At 41.0% G+C, this 16,098-nt stretch overlaps 1 protein-coding gene across 2 annotated transcripts in view; it reads right to left on the reverse strand.

Moving 5' to 3' along the window:
• The window catches only part of LOC119728672 (GRB2-associated-binding protein 1-like), a 35,815-nt gene that overhangs the window by 5,016 nt on the left and 14,701 nt on the right, over nt 1–16,098 (reverse strand). For both annotated transcript variants that reach the window (XM_038200990.1, XM_038200991.1), the window contains 5 exons: nt 7,168–7,456; nt 4,131–5,225; nt 2,559–3,008; nt 1,484–1,625; nt 869–1,064 (listed from right to left, as the gene is read on the reverse strand). In XM_038200990.1, coding sequence (XP_038056918.1) covers nt 869–1,064; nt 1,484–1,625; nt 2,559–3,008; nt 4,131–5,225; nt 7,168–7,456 — 2,172 coding nt within the window. The remainder of the gene's footprint in view (nt 1–868; nt 1,065–1,483; nt 1,626–2,558; nt 3,009–4,130; nt 5,226–7,167; nt 7,457–16,098) is intronic.

Below are 16,098 nucleotides of genomic sequence, written 5' to 3' on the forward strand. Positions count from 1 at the left end.
CAACTGGATTCTTGCCAACTATTACCAACTGTCATGTGATGTATCTTCAGGGCTGAGACCCCACCAGTGTTGCAGTCGAGTACTTTTCAAGTAGCAAGTGTATTGCCAAATATTAAGCTAGTTTGATGGAGCAAAGCCGGAAAACACCACCAACACTAAAGCATTTACTGCCCATTGCCAACAATTTCTGGTTTTGTTCCCACCTAACCAGACAAGTGTTTGGCACTAAATGCTGCACTCAAAAGTACTCAACTGGAACACTGCAAAGCACATACTCAGGGACTTGTCTTTGTGCTTGTTGGTTTCCTGGGACCGAAATCAACTTTCGTTCTATCTTTACAAAAACACGTCCTAGTTGTTACTTCCTTGTCCAATATTTATGTTTTGAAAGCAAACCTAGCCAAAAAGGCCATCAAATCTACCTGAAACTTTTGTGAGGCAATCATGAAGAGTTTTGCACAATAGAACTTGTGAACTATCCCACAACGTTATCGTTCAAGTTCAAGTGAGGAAATCTAGGGACATACATTTTATTCCCGGGCATGCCACTGGAATTCACAACAAAGAGAGGAAATTACAAATGTTGCAAGACACTCTGTGGTGCTTTCCAAATATTAATGGCATACAAGAGAAGAGAAAAAAAGAGGAAATCAGCTGATCAAAGCAAAAGTTTCATGCTTGTCATCAGAAAAGGACAAAATTCCAATTGGAATTTGCAACCTAGATGAAACCCCTAATTTTCTGATGCTCCAGATGGAAACAGCATCTGACATTTAATAACGAACAGCTACAAATGCCAAGAGTAACTTTACAGTTTCAATGTCTGGAAAATCTACGTGGTCTAGATGTTGCTCAAGTTTCAACATACCTCTGAGAGCCCGCTGGTACCTGGCACATCCTTATAGATGTACGTGTCCTCCTCTGGAACCGTTGGCACCGCACGGGGGGCGTAGAGTTCGTGCTCCCCGGGACCGTACAGGTCATCGTCCGAGGATGAGGTGGTGCTGTCCCCAGTGTTGCTTCTTACGCGGTACGGATCTGCGTCAGTGTCGATCCTTGCATTCCTAAAGAGAGAGAAAGAGACAGTGGAATGATGACTTGGTCACAAATTCAAAAAATCTGAAATTCAAAGTGATGGAATTCAGGCTTGCATAGTGGTTCTTCCCTCACCTTCCGCCTCTATGGACGAGGTTCACATCCCGCCCAAGTCCACAGGTAGATTAGGTTTTCAGTTCAACTTTTGATTTTTTTGGTGTGGTGTACTTATTAATTTATTTTTTTAGTTATACATGTAAGCAACAGCTGAGCTGTTGAACATTGTTAGAAATAAACTAAATTGCAATAAAATACATATAATAAGCTTCAGAATGATATACATGTTTCATTTGAATTTTTTAGAAGCTTTTTCATTGAGGTGTATAATTCCATGGAATTGCTGAAATGTCAAAATAATTTGTATAATAAAACTATGACAGGAACTCACTCATACTGTCCCGGGCGTCGGCTGTAGCTCCTAGTCCTATCTGATTGGACCGGCCTCATGTCAGACACTGGCCTTGGAGGAAGACTATCGCTGGTTGCATAGAAACTTCCTTCCATTCCAAATCGTTCGGTACTGGTAGATCCTAAATCAGGAGAACAAACACAATTGCATGCTGATAACAATTTTCTGTTGGACATTACACAAATTCTGGCCACTCCGGCTTGAAGTGAAGTTTAGTCACAGGCTTCACAGAATGTTCCGTTTGAAGAATCCAGTGAATCTTCCCTGATATTTCCCTGAGAAATGTCCAAAATTTCATGACTGGGAAGTCAAGAGGTGGTTGTAGCAAAGCAACTAAGATACTGATAATACAAAGGCATCTTGTTGACAAGCAATGGCCTTCCCTCTCCTCTTTTAGCCATTCTTTCCCCACTACCCAACTTTTCCCTGATTTTTGTTTTTTGGGCCAAATTCCCAGAGTTTTCCCTGACTGGAAACTGTAAACTCATTTTCAGGTTTTTCCCTGAGTACCAGAGTGGCTGGGAACCCTGACGTCACTGCATTGCAAAACTCTTTCTTTATTGACTCTGTGATATGCACATCTTCAAGTCTTACAGTATTTAGGATGTTTTGTGGTTCAAATAGTTACAAGAACCCTAGGCGCTTGTATCAAGCATGTTTTTTTAAGTTGACATTTTTCTAGCCTCTCTTTTCAACAGATGGATCCAACCAAACCAAAGTGTACATCTTGGGCACAATAAACTTGACGTCAAAGAACTAACAACGACCAGGGTTGTTGCTCTCAACCATCTCTGTAGACAAGTTACAGAACTCATATTTCAAGCAGATTTGAAGTCAAGTACTCACACGTCAAGAGTCCGTCATTCAAGAAAAAAGCTGTTTAAACAAACTGTGACAACATTAATTAAGAGAATTCTGTCATTGTCTATCCCCTGTCACTTGTGACCCAACGTCAGATTTGACTAATGATGAGCTTGAGATTTGACTAGTCACAGACCTCTGATGGAGTTTGACTACAACTCTGAATTCAAATTTTCCCAGATTCCCAACTTACGGATTCCTCCCTCGCTTGTTTTCCTGTCCGGCTTCAAACTTCGGTCAATAGGGGGCGGTCTCTCGCCACCGGAAAACGTGTGCCGGTAACCGAAACCCGGCGCAGACCCCCTCTGGAGCGGGACTCCCGAGTTCATCAAGGCGTACGTCTCCTGTTGGCTTTCGGAGAAGGAACGTCCATCCAGTCTCGGACCTCCGTTGGTGCCCTCCATAGCCATGTACGTGGAGTTGCCGGGATACTGGAACACGTTGGATTCACCACTGCTGCCGTCCATCGGTAGATAGCTCTCAAGATGATCCAGGGTTGGGGACGGGCCGTAGCGAAGGTCAGAGTCAAAGGACCTCTGAGGCTGCGGGGGAGGGGGGACGACCCTCTGGTGGAAGTAGCCGGCCGATTTGGGAGGGAGGGATTGTCTATTGGCACTCTTGCTGGTGTTGATGTACCGATGGCCTGATACATGAAAGAAAGGCTTTAATAGTAAAGTTATTACTGATGCACATTAGTAAATTAAATAATGACAAAAATTGTGCATTAGCTTGTACATCTCTCCGTGCCTTAAGAGTGGTCCCCTGTGGGGAGTACTAATATGCAGCGAGTACATGGACCGCACTTAACTATCCCAGATCTTTCAAAATACAACAGTTGGAGTGACAGTTACAGTTCCCTGTGAAAATTGAAGTAATATAAAAATGTGCCGTTGCTTGGGAATACAGACACAGAAAGGATGGTCGCCAATCAATTTAGTTATTCCCTTCCTTTCTTGTTTTGAATGTTTTCTTTTATTCGCATTACATCGCTGACTAAGCCTTGAAAAACAGTACGACTTCAGAAATGTTCAGTATCTGTCGCATACTGCAAACAAAACTCCACTATGGGATATACTGTTTAATTATATCCATAGAGCTATAACAAATTACTAGAGTGCTAACTTTGTGTACAAAGTAATGCCTGCTGAGCGCATCCATGTTTGTGCACAAACCTATGGAGACCTAGAAATTTTGTACGGCTTTTGTACGGCTATTTGCATATCTGCGTTTGTATTCCATACCCGTGCGTTATCGAAGCCAATACGCCCAAAACCGAAACGCACGATCAGCAAATGAGCGTGTCATTTTGCTCTACGCAAACAGCGCGCGCAACGTGTGCACGTATTCGCTGCAGATGCTTTTTGCCGTCACGTTTTTGAACCGTCAATGACGCGCTTAAGTTGTTTGCGTATGGTCTACTTGCGCGCTGCATGTAGAGCACACTTTCAAAATTCAATCCATCTAATTTCATTATGGTCTACAAACACGCACATGAATTCAAAATGTCTGCGCCCAAGACGGCTTCTAAGCGTCTCCGCGCGCAGAATGAGGAGTTAGCGCACTAGTAATTTAATATAACTCTATGATTATATCCCAGTGTGGTCCACTAGTGCAGAATCACGTTTATGAAAACTTCCTATTCATAATTTCTTTGGAGTTTTCCTGGTGTGCAGTTCGCTTCTTCTTTTCTTTTCTTTTCTTTTTCCCATCTTGATACCCAATTACTCCAAACGATTTCCTATCATTTAGTAAAAGGCTACATTACCTGGTCCGCCTGGTGTTGGGACCTTGCTGTCCAGCCACTGGTGCCCATTTGGTGGGGATCTGATATGCGAGGGGGGAACTGAGTAAATTGAAACATCCAACTCCTGGGAGGAGACAGGCATGGCATGGACAGGAGGCACGGCGTATGTGTCATCAAAGCTTGATGGTGGGGTGGAAGGCCTCAAGTGTTGTGGCTTGGGCGGCCTTGGAGGAGTTTGCACGGCCTGGGTTTCGATAGAGGTGGCAGAAGTGGGAGTCAATTTGGGAGGTCTTGGCGGAGGAGTGGCACTCTTCTCCGCTGCATCCTCGGGGGAAGTGAAAAGGTCTGCGGCATTCTTAAGACTCGACTGGGGGACGTTGTAAATATCCAGTGAGTCGTCCGTACCCCTTGAGTTGCGGACAGAGATTTGCTTGAAGTCCTGGGCAAGTTTGTCGGTGGAGGAGGTCGTCTCTTTGTTCTGATTTTTTACCAGAGGATGTGCCGGGGGGTAATCGTAAATCCCTCCCCCATCGTGCCTGGGCGGCACGGCATACAAGTCATGTGCTCCCCCATTTAGCTGATTCTGATTATCTTGCGTAAAAGGGGAGTGGATGCTGGAGTTTAAGTCTGCCGGACGTGGCACTGGCACAGGTTTGTAGATGTCGTCCTGGGTTTGCAACGATGGGTCTCGCCTGAGCAGTGCGGGCGGTACATCATATGTGGGTTGCATGTTGGCAATGCTGAGTCTCTGCAAAGCTGGAGGGATGTCGTAGTTCTCCATTCCAGCCACTTCCGTCTCGGATTGGGGCGGCAAAGGGGGGCTTTCATTGGGCATGCTGGAGTTGCTGCTTGAGCTACCAGTGCGCGACCGCCTCATAGAGTCCATGGAGAACACCTCCTGATTACCGGTACCATCCCAACCCCCGTTGACGGGCACGCTCTGCGACAGGAACTCCTTGGTCTGTCCGCTCTTACACTCGTCCAGTGGAATGTAAGATTCAGCATGATCGGCAGGCACGGAGGCTGGAAACGGCCGTGGAGAGTATGCATTCAGCGGGGATTGGGCTACGCTGATAGGCTGCGTGGCTACAGCCGGTTCAGCTATTTCGTCTTCTTCTAGGGAAAAAAAAACAGAAGAAGAAAAATGAAACCAGAGTTAAGGGCATTGTTTACTTAAGCATGAATATAATATTCCACATACTTCAAGATGAAGGAGCTCTGCAAGGACTTGGATAAGGAGTGCTCCTATCATAGACTGTTCCTTCTAATAAAACGATACATGTTAACACTGTACCTCAGTTGGTCAGAGCCTCAGTATATATGTATGTACAATGCAGTATCCCCTTTTATCCCAGTATCCTAACAGCCACCATTACAAGCAAAACAGCTGCACAGAATGAACCAAAATTCCGGTTCTCGGTGCAATTTAAACAACTTTTACAGCTTTCCTCTGGTAGAGGAATACAAGACTTGGGTCTGAGAATGCTCTAGAAATGAGACATTTGTGTTGTTGACATCCTCTGAAAAAGTTTGCTGCCATTTATTACTTCCACACAGGAAGGCACGGGGCTTCCTGACTCGAGCAGCAAAACAAACGGATCAGGCTACACTGCATCAGACAAACAAATACCTCATATGTTTTACGGGTTCTCTTGCCGATTTGAGCACAAACACACAGGTTGTTTGATCAACACAACATGTGCATATCATGTGCAAATCAAAACCTCAACTCTGCTAGGCTGCATGTGCGTGATTTAAAAAATGTTGTAATCAGATACTCAACTGACGTTTTTGAAATATCTGCATTAATTAACAACAGTATTTGAAATACGATTACTACAAAAATGGGTGTTGCGAAACATCCAGGATGGGCAAAAACTTTGTGAGCAAAAGCTGCTACAAACATGCAAATTTAAGACTGGTGTAGCATTGTTTTATATAAAAAAAATAACGGGGATTTGCCAGGTGTTGTTATAATCAGAGGTTATTGTGCACACAGCTGCTCATCACAGAAATTAACTTGGCACAAAAAATACATTTAACTTGCTGAGCAAAACTGGTTGTCAGCTTAATTTGATGCGACGTGCAATGCCCGGTTCTCGTTTAATTATATCTCAGCACCTGGCAATGCTAAGAAAGATTTTCTTGAAATTGGTCATTCATGAAATTGGTCACGGGCATTGTCATAACCTCTCACTGACCAAAGCCATTGAATGATTGACCTTTTTTTTACAAGCCTGGTTAGTTCCTGTCCTTTCGACCTTGTTCAAATCACTAGTTTAAAGCTGCAATCCATCATTTGCAGCTACCCAAAAAGTAACTCACTTTTTTGTTGAAATGCATACTTGGTTTAAAGATAGTAATCTTTCTGGCAAGCTGTCTTTTTGAAAGAAACAATGAATGAAGGCCATTTTCAACGATGTGTCTTAAGACACATTTTTGGAAATTTCAGTTAGAAGTTTGTTTTTTAATTCGGCGATGCTATAATTCAGCGGTTACAGCTTCAATTGGCTGAATAAGAACGTGTCCCGAACACTGAATTCGGGCAAAATTCAAAACATCACTCAGCAACTTTTGATTTGAAATCGAGATCCTAGAATATTGTTTTCTCGGAATATACAGCATTCACTGAGCTAAAACTTCATCAGGTTAGTTGTTCAGCACCCTTCTTTAGATTTTGAGCACTTTTCTTGCTTCAAACGAACATAATACACACATTACAAATGATGTACACTACCTTTAAGTAAATGTTGCCCCTGAAATTAGCATGCACATTTCTGTGCTTGCCACTAACATTCTCCGTAAAATAGACAGAGGCTGTGTTAGCTGAAAAATGACAAGTCCTCACAAGTCCCCTAATGTCCGTCACAAGTCATTCAGTTCAAAACCAAGTCACAAGCTATTCAAATAAACCGTGACAAAGGCGCACATTTGTGGTTATTCATCCACTGTTGCTTGTGACCAGATTTGCAAACGGAAAGTTACATCTTCTTGGCACTGGTGATGGGGACTAGTGATGGAACTAGGACAACATTGGTACGTCGGTGCACACACATACCTTGGTTCTCCAGCTGGAAGCCACAGGCCAGACAGATCTCCCTCACCCAGCGGATCATGTCCTCCTCCTTGTTGCTGACCAGGAAGTACTTGCGCTTGGGGGTAACGATGCCAAAGACGAAGGCCTTGGCCAGGTGGCGTTTGGCCTCAAAGGTCAGTCCCTGGTCCACCTGCTCACAGTCGTTGAGGTTGATGGTGCCCTTGGGTCGATTGGAGCTCTCGTCTTTGTAGTACTGGAGGTAAACGGCACCGGCAGTGCGCCTCAGGACGAACCATCGCCGCAGCCATCTCTGTGGAAAACCAGTATCATTATTATTATTACAACTGTATTATACATATTTCTTGTAATGAAACCAAGGGTTTCTCAAAAGCACCCTTGGCACTGTAGCTCGCCAGCCTGAAGAAACCGGTAGAGAGCAGACAATGAGAAGAAATTGCAGTTTTAGAAGGTAAGAGAAAAGCCAGAAGAATATTCTGGGGAAAATCCACGGAATCAAGTAAGGAACTGAAAACTCAGTCCACATGTGGACCAGGGCAGGAATCGAACTTGGACCACAGCGGTGGAAGGCGAGGAAAGTAACCACTACGCCAACCCGACTCTCCCTACGTTTGGTTAACCTGTCAACATATAAACAAAGACACTGACAAAAAAGGTAACTGTCAACATAGTGCCGGAGCGGCAATCCAGAGGTCGCAGGTTCAAGCCCCGCTCCAGTCAAGTTTCTTTGTTCAACTTTATAAAAAAAATAAAAAATGAAGATGAAATTGTGATAGACAGCATGATTACATTCAAAACTTTGGAATTAGAATTGTGGCTCCCGTTTTCGGAGGAATCAATTCTCTTTAGTAGCAACTTGTGGTTTCTCCAGTGCCTGACAATTTTGTCAAATGACCAACTCCGAATTCCAACAACGAATTCCAAGTTCAAGCAATTCTGGGAATAATTATTTTAAGGAGGTTTTAAATAGCATGTGGCGCATCACAGAGCAAGCTTTGTGTTTTGTGTTACTCCTCTTTGGGATCCAAGTTTAGGTGGTAAAATGTATACCATGTTCGGAAATGCCATTACACGTCTAAAAACAAAAACAAAATGGATCAGTGATTCAATGATAGGTGTTTTTTTTTTTAATAAATCTCTCTCAAATGACGTCACTGCCTACAGATTATCAAGTGCATCAGCATTTCGGGCGTCAAACTTTCGTGACGTGCATCGGCTACACCACATTTCGAAGAAATTTTAAGCAACATGCGCGCGTGTTTAGAACATTTTGCACACTGCGCACACACGAACCCGATGCGCAGTTGTAATTTTCCTACAGAGATGGCGTACTATTGGGGTCTTTTGAGGTTTCCCTTTTTTAACCAAGAAATTATACAAAACAGAATTTGGACTCATACAGCATGTAGAATTAAGTATGTAACATAAAATTATTTATGCAGACTGCAGAATGCAGACAAAGCAATAAAGAGCACGAACCACATTCCACAAGTTGTAAGTTGCATAAAAATTCCAAAGTTAAAAAAAAACATTCTGGAAATGAACTTTGACAGACCTTGTCAGAATGTGCATTTGTCACTGCGTAACACAAGCTGTGATAGTTCATGATTCGAACATTGTTCACATACGTGTAATTCCCATTTTTTTAAGGTGATAATCTAAAAAAAAAATAACAGGAGTGTGAGTGACCACTGATAAAAATGGCTGAAAACAACTGAAAAAGGTGTAAAAAAAGCTGAACTTTGGAAACCTCCTATACTTTCGTACACAGCAAGTGAGTGAAAAAGGCTCAAATCCAAAACAAAAAACGCCAAAATCAGCTTTAAAGCTGAGATTTCACACCCCTGATATAATGTAAAGGAAAAAATGCAATTGAATCTACAAGTCAAGAGAGTCACGTAGCAATTTCTGTACACGTACAGGTGCATGACTTCATGTGCACCTGGAATCGAGTATGGTGTGACATCAAGGAAACGATCTAGTTGTTGACAGGACGGCAAATGCCCTCTTGTCAACTAAAATATGATAGGGAATCAATATGCACAAAATCCTGCCGCGCACGTTTCAGACTTTTGCCCGACACACCAGCTGAAACGACAGAACATACACGTACACGTTGTACATGTACACATCCAGGCTGAACAAACATATCTGCAAAATAAAATTTACTGGTATAACGGAGAGATTCATCTGCTGAAATATTGATTAAAACTGTTCTCTGAACTTGGGCCATTGTCAACATTCCCAGCACGGGTGGAATGTTTACGGGTGAATTCATAGAAAGGCCCGCTGTTAAGATTAGCTACAGAATCAATGTTGGCCATCTGGGGAGTTACTAGGCTAAGATAAAGCTTGCAAACCAAGCAGAAGACTTCTTCTAAAAATGATTTAACATTCTCTGAGTTACAAAAAAATACACTTTGTCAAATTTTGACTTGTACTTTAAACATTAGGTCACATCAGCTGATTATAATGCTCAAACGTTGGCAATGGCAACAGACTCTCTCAGTCTCAGAGATTAAACATTGTACAAAAAGTTCCCATATTGTGCTTCAACTAACTTGTAACATACATGTAGGCCCTACATGCTGCAAAGTGGCCCTTTTGACAATATCTTCTTTTGCGGGGCCTGATTTCATAACTTACGTACACGTACGTACATGTACATGTACATGTAGAACCTGAGTTGTTAGAGAGGGAAAACACTATTAAACAGGTTTCCAGATTTGAATTGCCTATGAAGGGGGTCAGTACGTATTCAAGTTTATCACGTTACAACTGAGATACCTGTCAACCTTCATTGAATCAGAATGGACTGGTACAAGTCCGTACCGGTATATGTATACACACGTGTGCGTACCTTGACAACACCACAGTGGTGACAATAACAAATGGTACATGTAGATGTATGTATGTATAATAACTTAGCGATCTGCATGAACTTGACATACGTGTGTACTGTGGAGAGAATCAACCTGCAGGATTTTGCCCTCCAGAAAACAAATTTGACAAGGAAAAAAAAATGTTGGTCTTATCCTTTGAAAAGACATCGCTTGTTTCTATGATGTGGCATGTACAGAAATTACTATCACAATATTTGGCAGCAATGATATAATATGGGGTACAATTGACAGCAAATTTGGGGTTTAAGAGTGGGACACTAAAGGTAAAACAAAGCAAGATATTTCGATCAAAATATCAATGGCCTGATATTTCAGCCTTAATAGCAAGGCCTTCTTCAGAGGCAAATAACAAATGTTTCTTTGTCATTTGCCTCTGAAGAAGTCCTAGCTTATGCATGATTAGTGATCATATCATCATGATCCATTTGCATTAATCACAATCAGGAACCTACGTGGACCTTCAGTTCATATGGTAAATGTTTTGCTCATCATTTGGACTTCTTGTGCCTGAAACATTATGTCCAAGTTTTACCTAAGCTGAGAACTGCTTTAACCCTAACAGTCCTGAATCCTCCAATTTTAATAAGATTTTGCACATCCCCTAGTGAGTTAGATTAAAGATTTTCTAAATCTATCGCATGATCTGGGCCACACATTTGAGTATCATGACTATCAACAGTAACCATTGATGAATCATTACATCTCTACAAGAAGAAGGGTTGGTTAAAATTCCACTTTTGTTTGTTGGATAAAACATATTTTAAGTGACTCCAAGACATAGTACACGTACCTCAAAGTTCAATGTGCAGTTTCTGCACACATGTATGTTATCCGATGCTCGGAATGCCGAGCATTCCCAGCAAACAGCCCGTCCATGGAGAAAACACTGGTTTCATGTTTACAAGTGAATACACAAGCTTTTCCTTATCAAAACATTTGCTCTGAGTTTCCTTTCACTTTTCATTTCGTCTATTTCTTAAAAGAAATGTGCAATTACTTGCATTGCAAATTTCTACTTGATTATAAACACACCTTTGCAGAGTTTGCAAAACTCATGCAACTTTCCAGGTACATTACGTACAATGCTACAAGGCATATTTTTCTGTTTATTTACTCTGAAGTCATAAAATATGGTCTGGGTTTCCTTTGACCATGATCTGTGGGTACAGGAAATATATCAAATAAATGAAATAAATACTAAAACTTTTCCAGGAGACAAGGATGTTATTTACATCAGATTTTTTACATTTCAAGAAAATGCTCCTGGGATAAACTACTTGCTTTCATGAATTTGGGAAGGGGGGAGGAAGAAGAAAAAAAAAAAGGATCATGTTTAACTAAAGGATTTCCTCTAAACGTCTACAGAGTAAAATTTGCGAAACCTTTAAACTACATTCAAGGAATAAAAGTGATATTTTAAAAGCAGGCTTTCCCAAAATAGATCATTTATGTGTGTCAGTTTTAGGAGCAACATTGAAAATGCTGGTACACGGTAAGGGCATTCACGTGCTGGATTCATTGCATGATAGAACGAAGCTAAAATCACTGTAATTTTCCTTTTGTTAATTTTCTTTTTTGTTATTATACCCTGACCTGTTTAAAGTTTTATATTCATAGATGCTGAAAACCAAGACAGGTACACCCCCCCCCCCCCCTCCCCGGTATGCTGTTCTTGTAGTCTGGTTCCCTGACCCTACTTCAGACAAAATGGGCATTTTTTAGACGTCGGGGAATTGTCAGATCAGGGAACCAGACCAGCTGGCTTGCACCTGTTCACCACTGTGTAACCAATTGCAAACAAAATGTGAACCAACTGAGTTTGGTAAATTGTGGGCAGTATTTGAAAAAAAGGTGTTTTTTCCTACAATGGTCGGCCGATCATTGTTGGAAATTGATACAAACATTCCACTTTTCTTGAAAATGACAGCACAACAGATGCCACGATTTCACAGGATGCTTGAGACTATTATTCACTTAAAGTCAAGTAAGGCATTTCATAATAATTTGGTAGTTTTGTTTTTTGATGTTTGTAAATGTTGTATATATTTATGTACCCTGAATGAATGCAACAGGGACATGTACATGTATGCACACACTGCAACATGTTTTTAATCTGGGCAAGAAACAAAATCTATTTCTGAAGACATGATGAGGTCTCCATGTGCAGTGGTTCCCTTGAAGTTCTCAATCAGCCAACTTCTGAAAAAACAATTCTGAAAATCTCTTGTATAACAAATGCTTTTAATGTACCTTTCATGTACCAGAACATGCACTTTCATCGCTCGAAATAAACCACATTTCTGGAACATGTTTACATGCGACAGACACAGTGGCAAATGAAGATCAACCAGCTATCGTTTTTGAAATTACAAAAGTGTTCCGAAGCTGTACAGGCCTATAAATAAACTGTTTGCCCACTCTGCCGCCAGGCCTGACGCAAAGCGAGTGAATTAAAGAACCGGGATTGGCGTTGGCTGCAAATGACTGATGTGCAAATCACTGCTGGATGAAGCGAGAGAAAAAACACCGGGATACTAGAGACAGTCTCAAGGGATCCACGGTAGCTTCTTGATTGCCCCCAGACTGACAAATGGTCCTTGCAAATGTGAAACGTGGGACGCACCTGGGGATTCGACCCGTTGCATAATTAGCTCAATCTTGGTGGTGTTTTTTTTTTTATAAATAGACAAGAAAAACCAAACGAAAAAGAAAAGAAACAACAGATCTTTGCCAAATGTTGTGATTTCCTTGACAAATGTTGTTGCAATTATTCATGCGCAACATTTCCTCATTTGGTTCCTTGTCCAATTTCTAAGGGGAGAGAAAGGGATGGAGTAGTACGTTATTTTTTTTCCTCACATGACTTCGTATTTGTATTTGTAGTGGTCAGCATTTAATAATATTCTGATTAATTTTGCTTTTAATTGCAGCTTTACAATGCTGGGTATACTCTGACATCAAAGTAGGTAAGTACATGTTGTTTATTTTCCCTCAATTTTTTTCATAGATGTTTCATTTTGCCAAAATTACATGTATGTTCACATGTTTTAATAAGGGAATAAATGTGTGCTCCGGAGGTTTTTATCACTCTGTTTAATACCACTTAGAGTCTGGGTGCTGATAATTACCCGAGCCGGAGGCGAGGGTAATTATCAGCACCCAGACTCTAAGTGGTATTAAACAGAGTGATAAATACCGACGGAGTACATATTTATTCCCATTCATAAATACCTTTTCGGTAAAAAAAAATCATATAATTCGTGCAAAACATCCCGATTTTGTTCAACAAATTCACTTTATGCTTTTTGAATCATCCCTCCTGCAAAATAATGGAGTGTTCAGCTGGCGAGTAAGATGAAAACAACCCTTTTATGGAGATTGACGCGCGCGTATCATGTTCTATGCGATGTCGCGCAGAACGCACCTGGCGCGTTGCGTTTTGAATTTAGAACTATAAAATTCTAACTCCCTGGTAGTGTTGCGCATGCCTACGTGAGGATTGTGAACGTTCAACCAATTAAACGATAAGAGGCACTGGATTTTTAGGAGTCCACATTTTATTGTGACACTGGAAAAGTGTTTAAGACCAGCTAGCCATGTCTTTATCATCCGTTTAATACCGGCCACGTGACGGGCTCTCGACCAATAGGAATGGCTAAACTGTCTGAGGTATTTATGAATAATTGTTTTTGTTTTGTTTGACACCAATTTTTGCTTGTATTGGAAGGATTTCAGATAACGCATTTTTTTATTGACAGCACGATGGATTTTGAGGATGATTCTTGAAGCTTTGAAGTAAAAAAAAGAGAAGAGTACCAAGGTTAGAAAAATGATACATGTTCAAGCGCATTCAAATTCATGATTGCAAAAGGGAAGTTTCAAAATAAAGAAGTTGTATCATAACATTAGAACTCGGGTACCCTGGTAGTGCTAAAAATAAGTCGCATTTTGAGGAAGTAAATTCTAAAATTGAGAAATTCTTGAAATTCATACATGTACATAGTTTGTGTGTAAGCTTAGAATTTAGCTCATAAAATACCGGTACGTGTAGTTTTTTTTGTGTGGTAAAAGCAAGTTTCACTCAATTGATGTGAGATCGATACACACTTGTATTCATAACTTTACTGTACATGTTGTGCTATTTACATGATTTTAACTACTTACCGGTACTAGTACTCACTGCCATGGCAGGCAGGAACTCGAAAACAAAAATACTTTCTGTATCACAACAGGGCTGATTTGAGTAATTGTTTCCACATTCCTTTATATACCACAAGTATGTGCCAATAAAATTGTGTAATAAGTCTGAAATTTGGTTTCCTTTCCAATTATGGAAGTGCACTCTGGTTGACAGGGGTGTCTTGCTGGTTTTGGATATGTTTCCTAAATGGATAACCATTGGAGATCCTTGTGTGTGTGGAATCCCTAGGGATATGGGATGGCAAGTGCAAGGTCATGCTATGGTCAGGGTCAGGTTTTTGGTGTTGGATGATTCAAACATTTATACAGGACATGAACAAATTTGTGTCCTTTCTAAAGCTCAAGCCTGCATCCACATTAAGTACGAAACGGAACATGCACACATTGATACATCTTCAAAACACACTACGTGTATTATGTACATTGTACATCACATGAACAGAAAATGCAATTTGGGTTGGGACATGTAAATGGTAGACACGGATACTGCATGACGTGCACTGAGTCCGTTCAGGATAGTACAGTAGCCAGGGCAAACTACACAACAGGAACTGATCTCATCCATGGTCAAGCTCTAAGTCTAAGGAACAATACTTGGAGTTTAGCTTTACAATCATGTGAAAGGTACTGCTACTGTACAGCAAGTGCTCTCCAGAGTACAATGTACACTGGGTGACACAGACATGAACATGGTTACATCATGTTCGGCAACTTAATTTTGAAATTTGACGGCAAAATATTTTTAATGCCCAAAGAGTGAAATTCTGTGCTAAGAACTGAGATAATTAATAGCATTACATGTTCTGAACTGAATAAAATCTACAAACCTAAAATGGTCATTGCAAAACAATGTTTGTAAATCTAGCCTTACATGCACAATGTACCGGTACATGTAAAAATACTAAAAGATGAAAGAAAAAAAAAAACATTTTGTCTTGGTAAGCGTACCAAAATTGGAAAACTAGAAATTACTGAGTAAAAAGATTCAGGGGAAAAGATTTTGTTCAAAAGATTTCCACATACCAAGTAAGCGCCAAGGAAGCGATTGCTCTTCTATCCACAATCCTGCAGAAACACACTGATATGGGTTGTATTTTGCCCAGGAAAGTTCCGTGTACGACGGAGAATGTACTCTATACAAATGAGCCTCAAACCAACTCACGTGACACAGTTATACTGCATTCTTGATTTCCCCAGTCCAGAAACGTGTAGACGATGATCTTCACCTCACTGAATGACATGCGCGTGTGGGGTGTGCGGGCAACAAAATAGAACCAGCTTATCTGCAATTAGCAGGGCGGCTATAAATACATGCACCCCCAGTTTCTGCTGTTATGATTACACCGAATGCAATCAAGGGGTTTTCCCAAAAGACCCTGGGAAAAAACCACAGTGATGGAAACCAAAACTAATACGCTGCCAAGGACTGGCTCTCGTGTGGATACTATCTATCCTGTGCATGTGCGTTCTGTGTAAACCTGTTTATATATTTTTTCCCCCTTCAAACATGCAGACATCAACATCTGTCAAATTAATTTTGGCCAGTTCTTGTATTTTACTGACAAGAGGCCAACTACGGTACGTGTACATGTAGTCTATTTTACATGGTCATCAATATCAGAGTCAGAGCAATGGGGATTTTCTTTACTGCATGATTAGACAGGGATGAGATTGCCAGTTGAAATATGGATGAAAGGTCTGACAGATGCATTTTTTTTTCTATACATGAACTTAGTGATAATGTCTTTCTCTCAGATTCAAAAAGTCTGAATTCAGACAAATGTATGAAAAATCTCATTCCTGGATTAGAGCACGTACATTTGTACATCAC

The sequence above is a fragment of the Patiria miniata genome, unplaced genomic scaffold (genome assembly GCF_015706575.1).
Source record: "Patiria miniata isolate m_02_andy unplaced genomic scaffold, ASM1570657v1 HiC_scaffold_20, whole genome shotgun sequence".
Lineage (NCBI taxonomy): Eukaryota > Metazoa > Echinodermata > Asteroidea > Valvatida > Asterinidae > Patiria > Patiria miniata.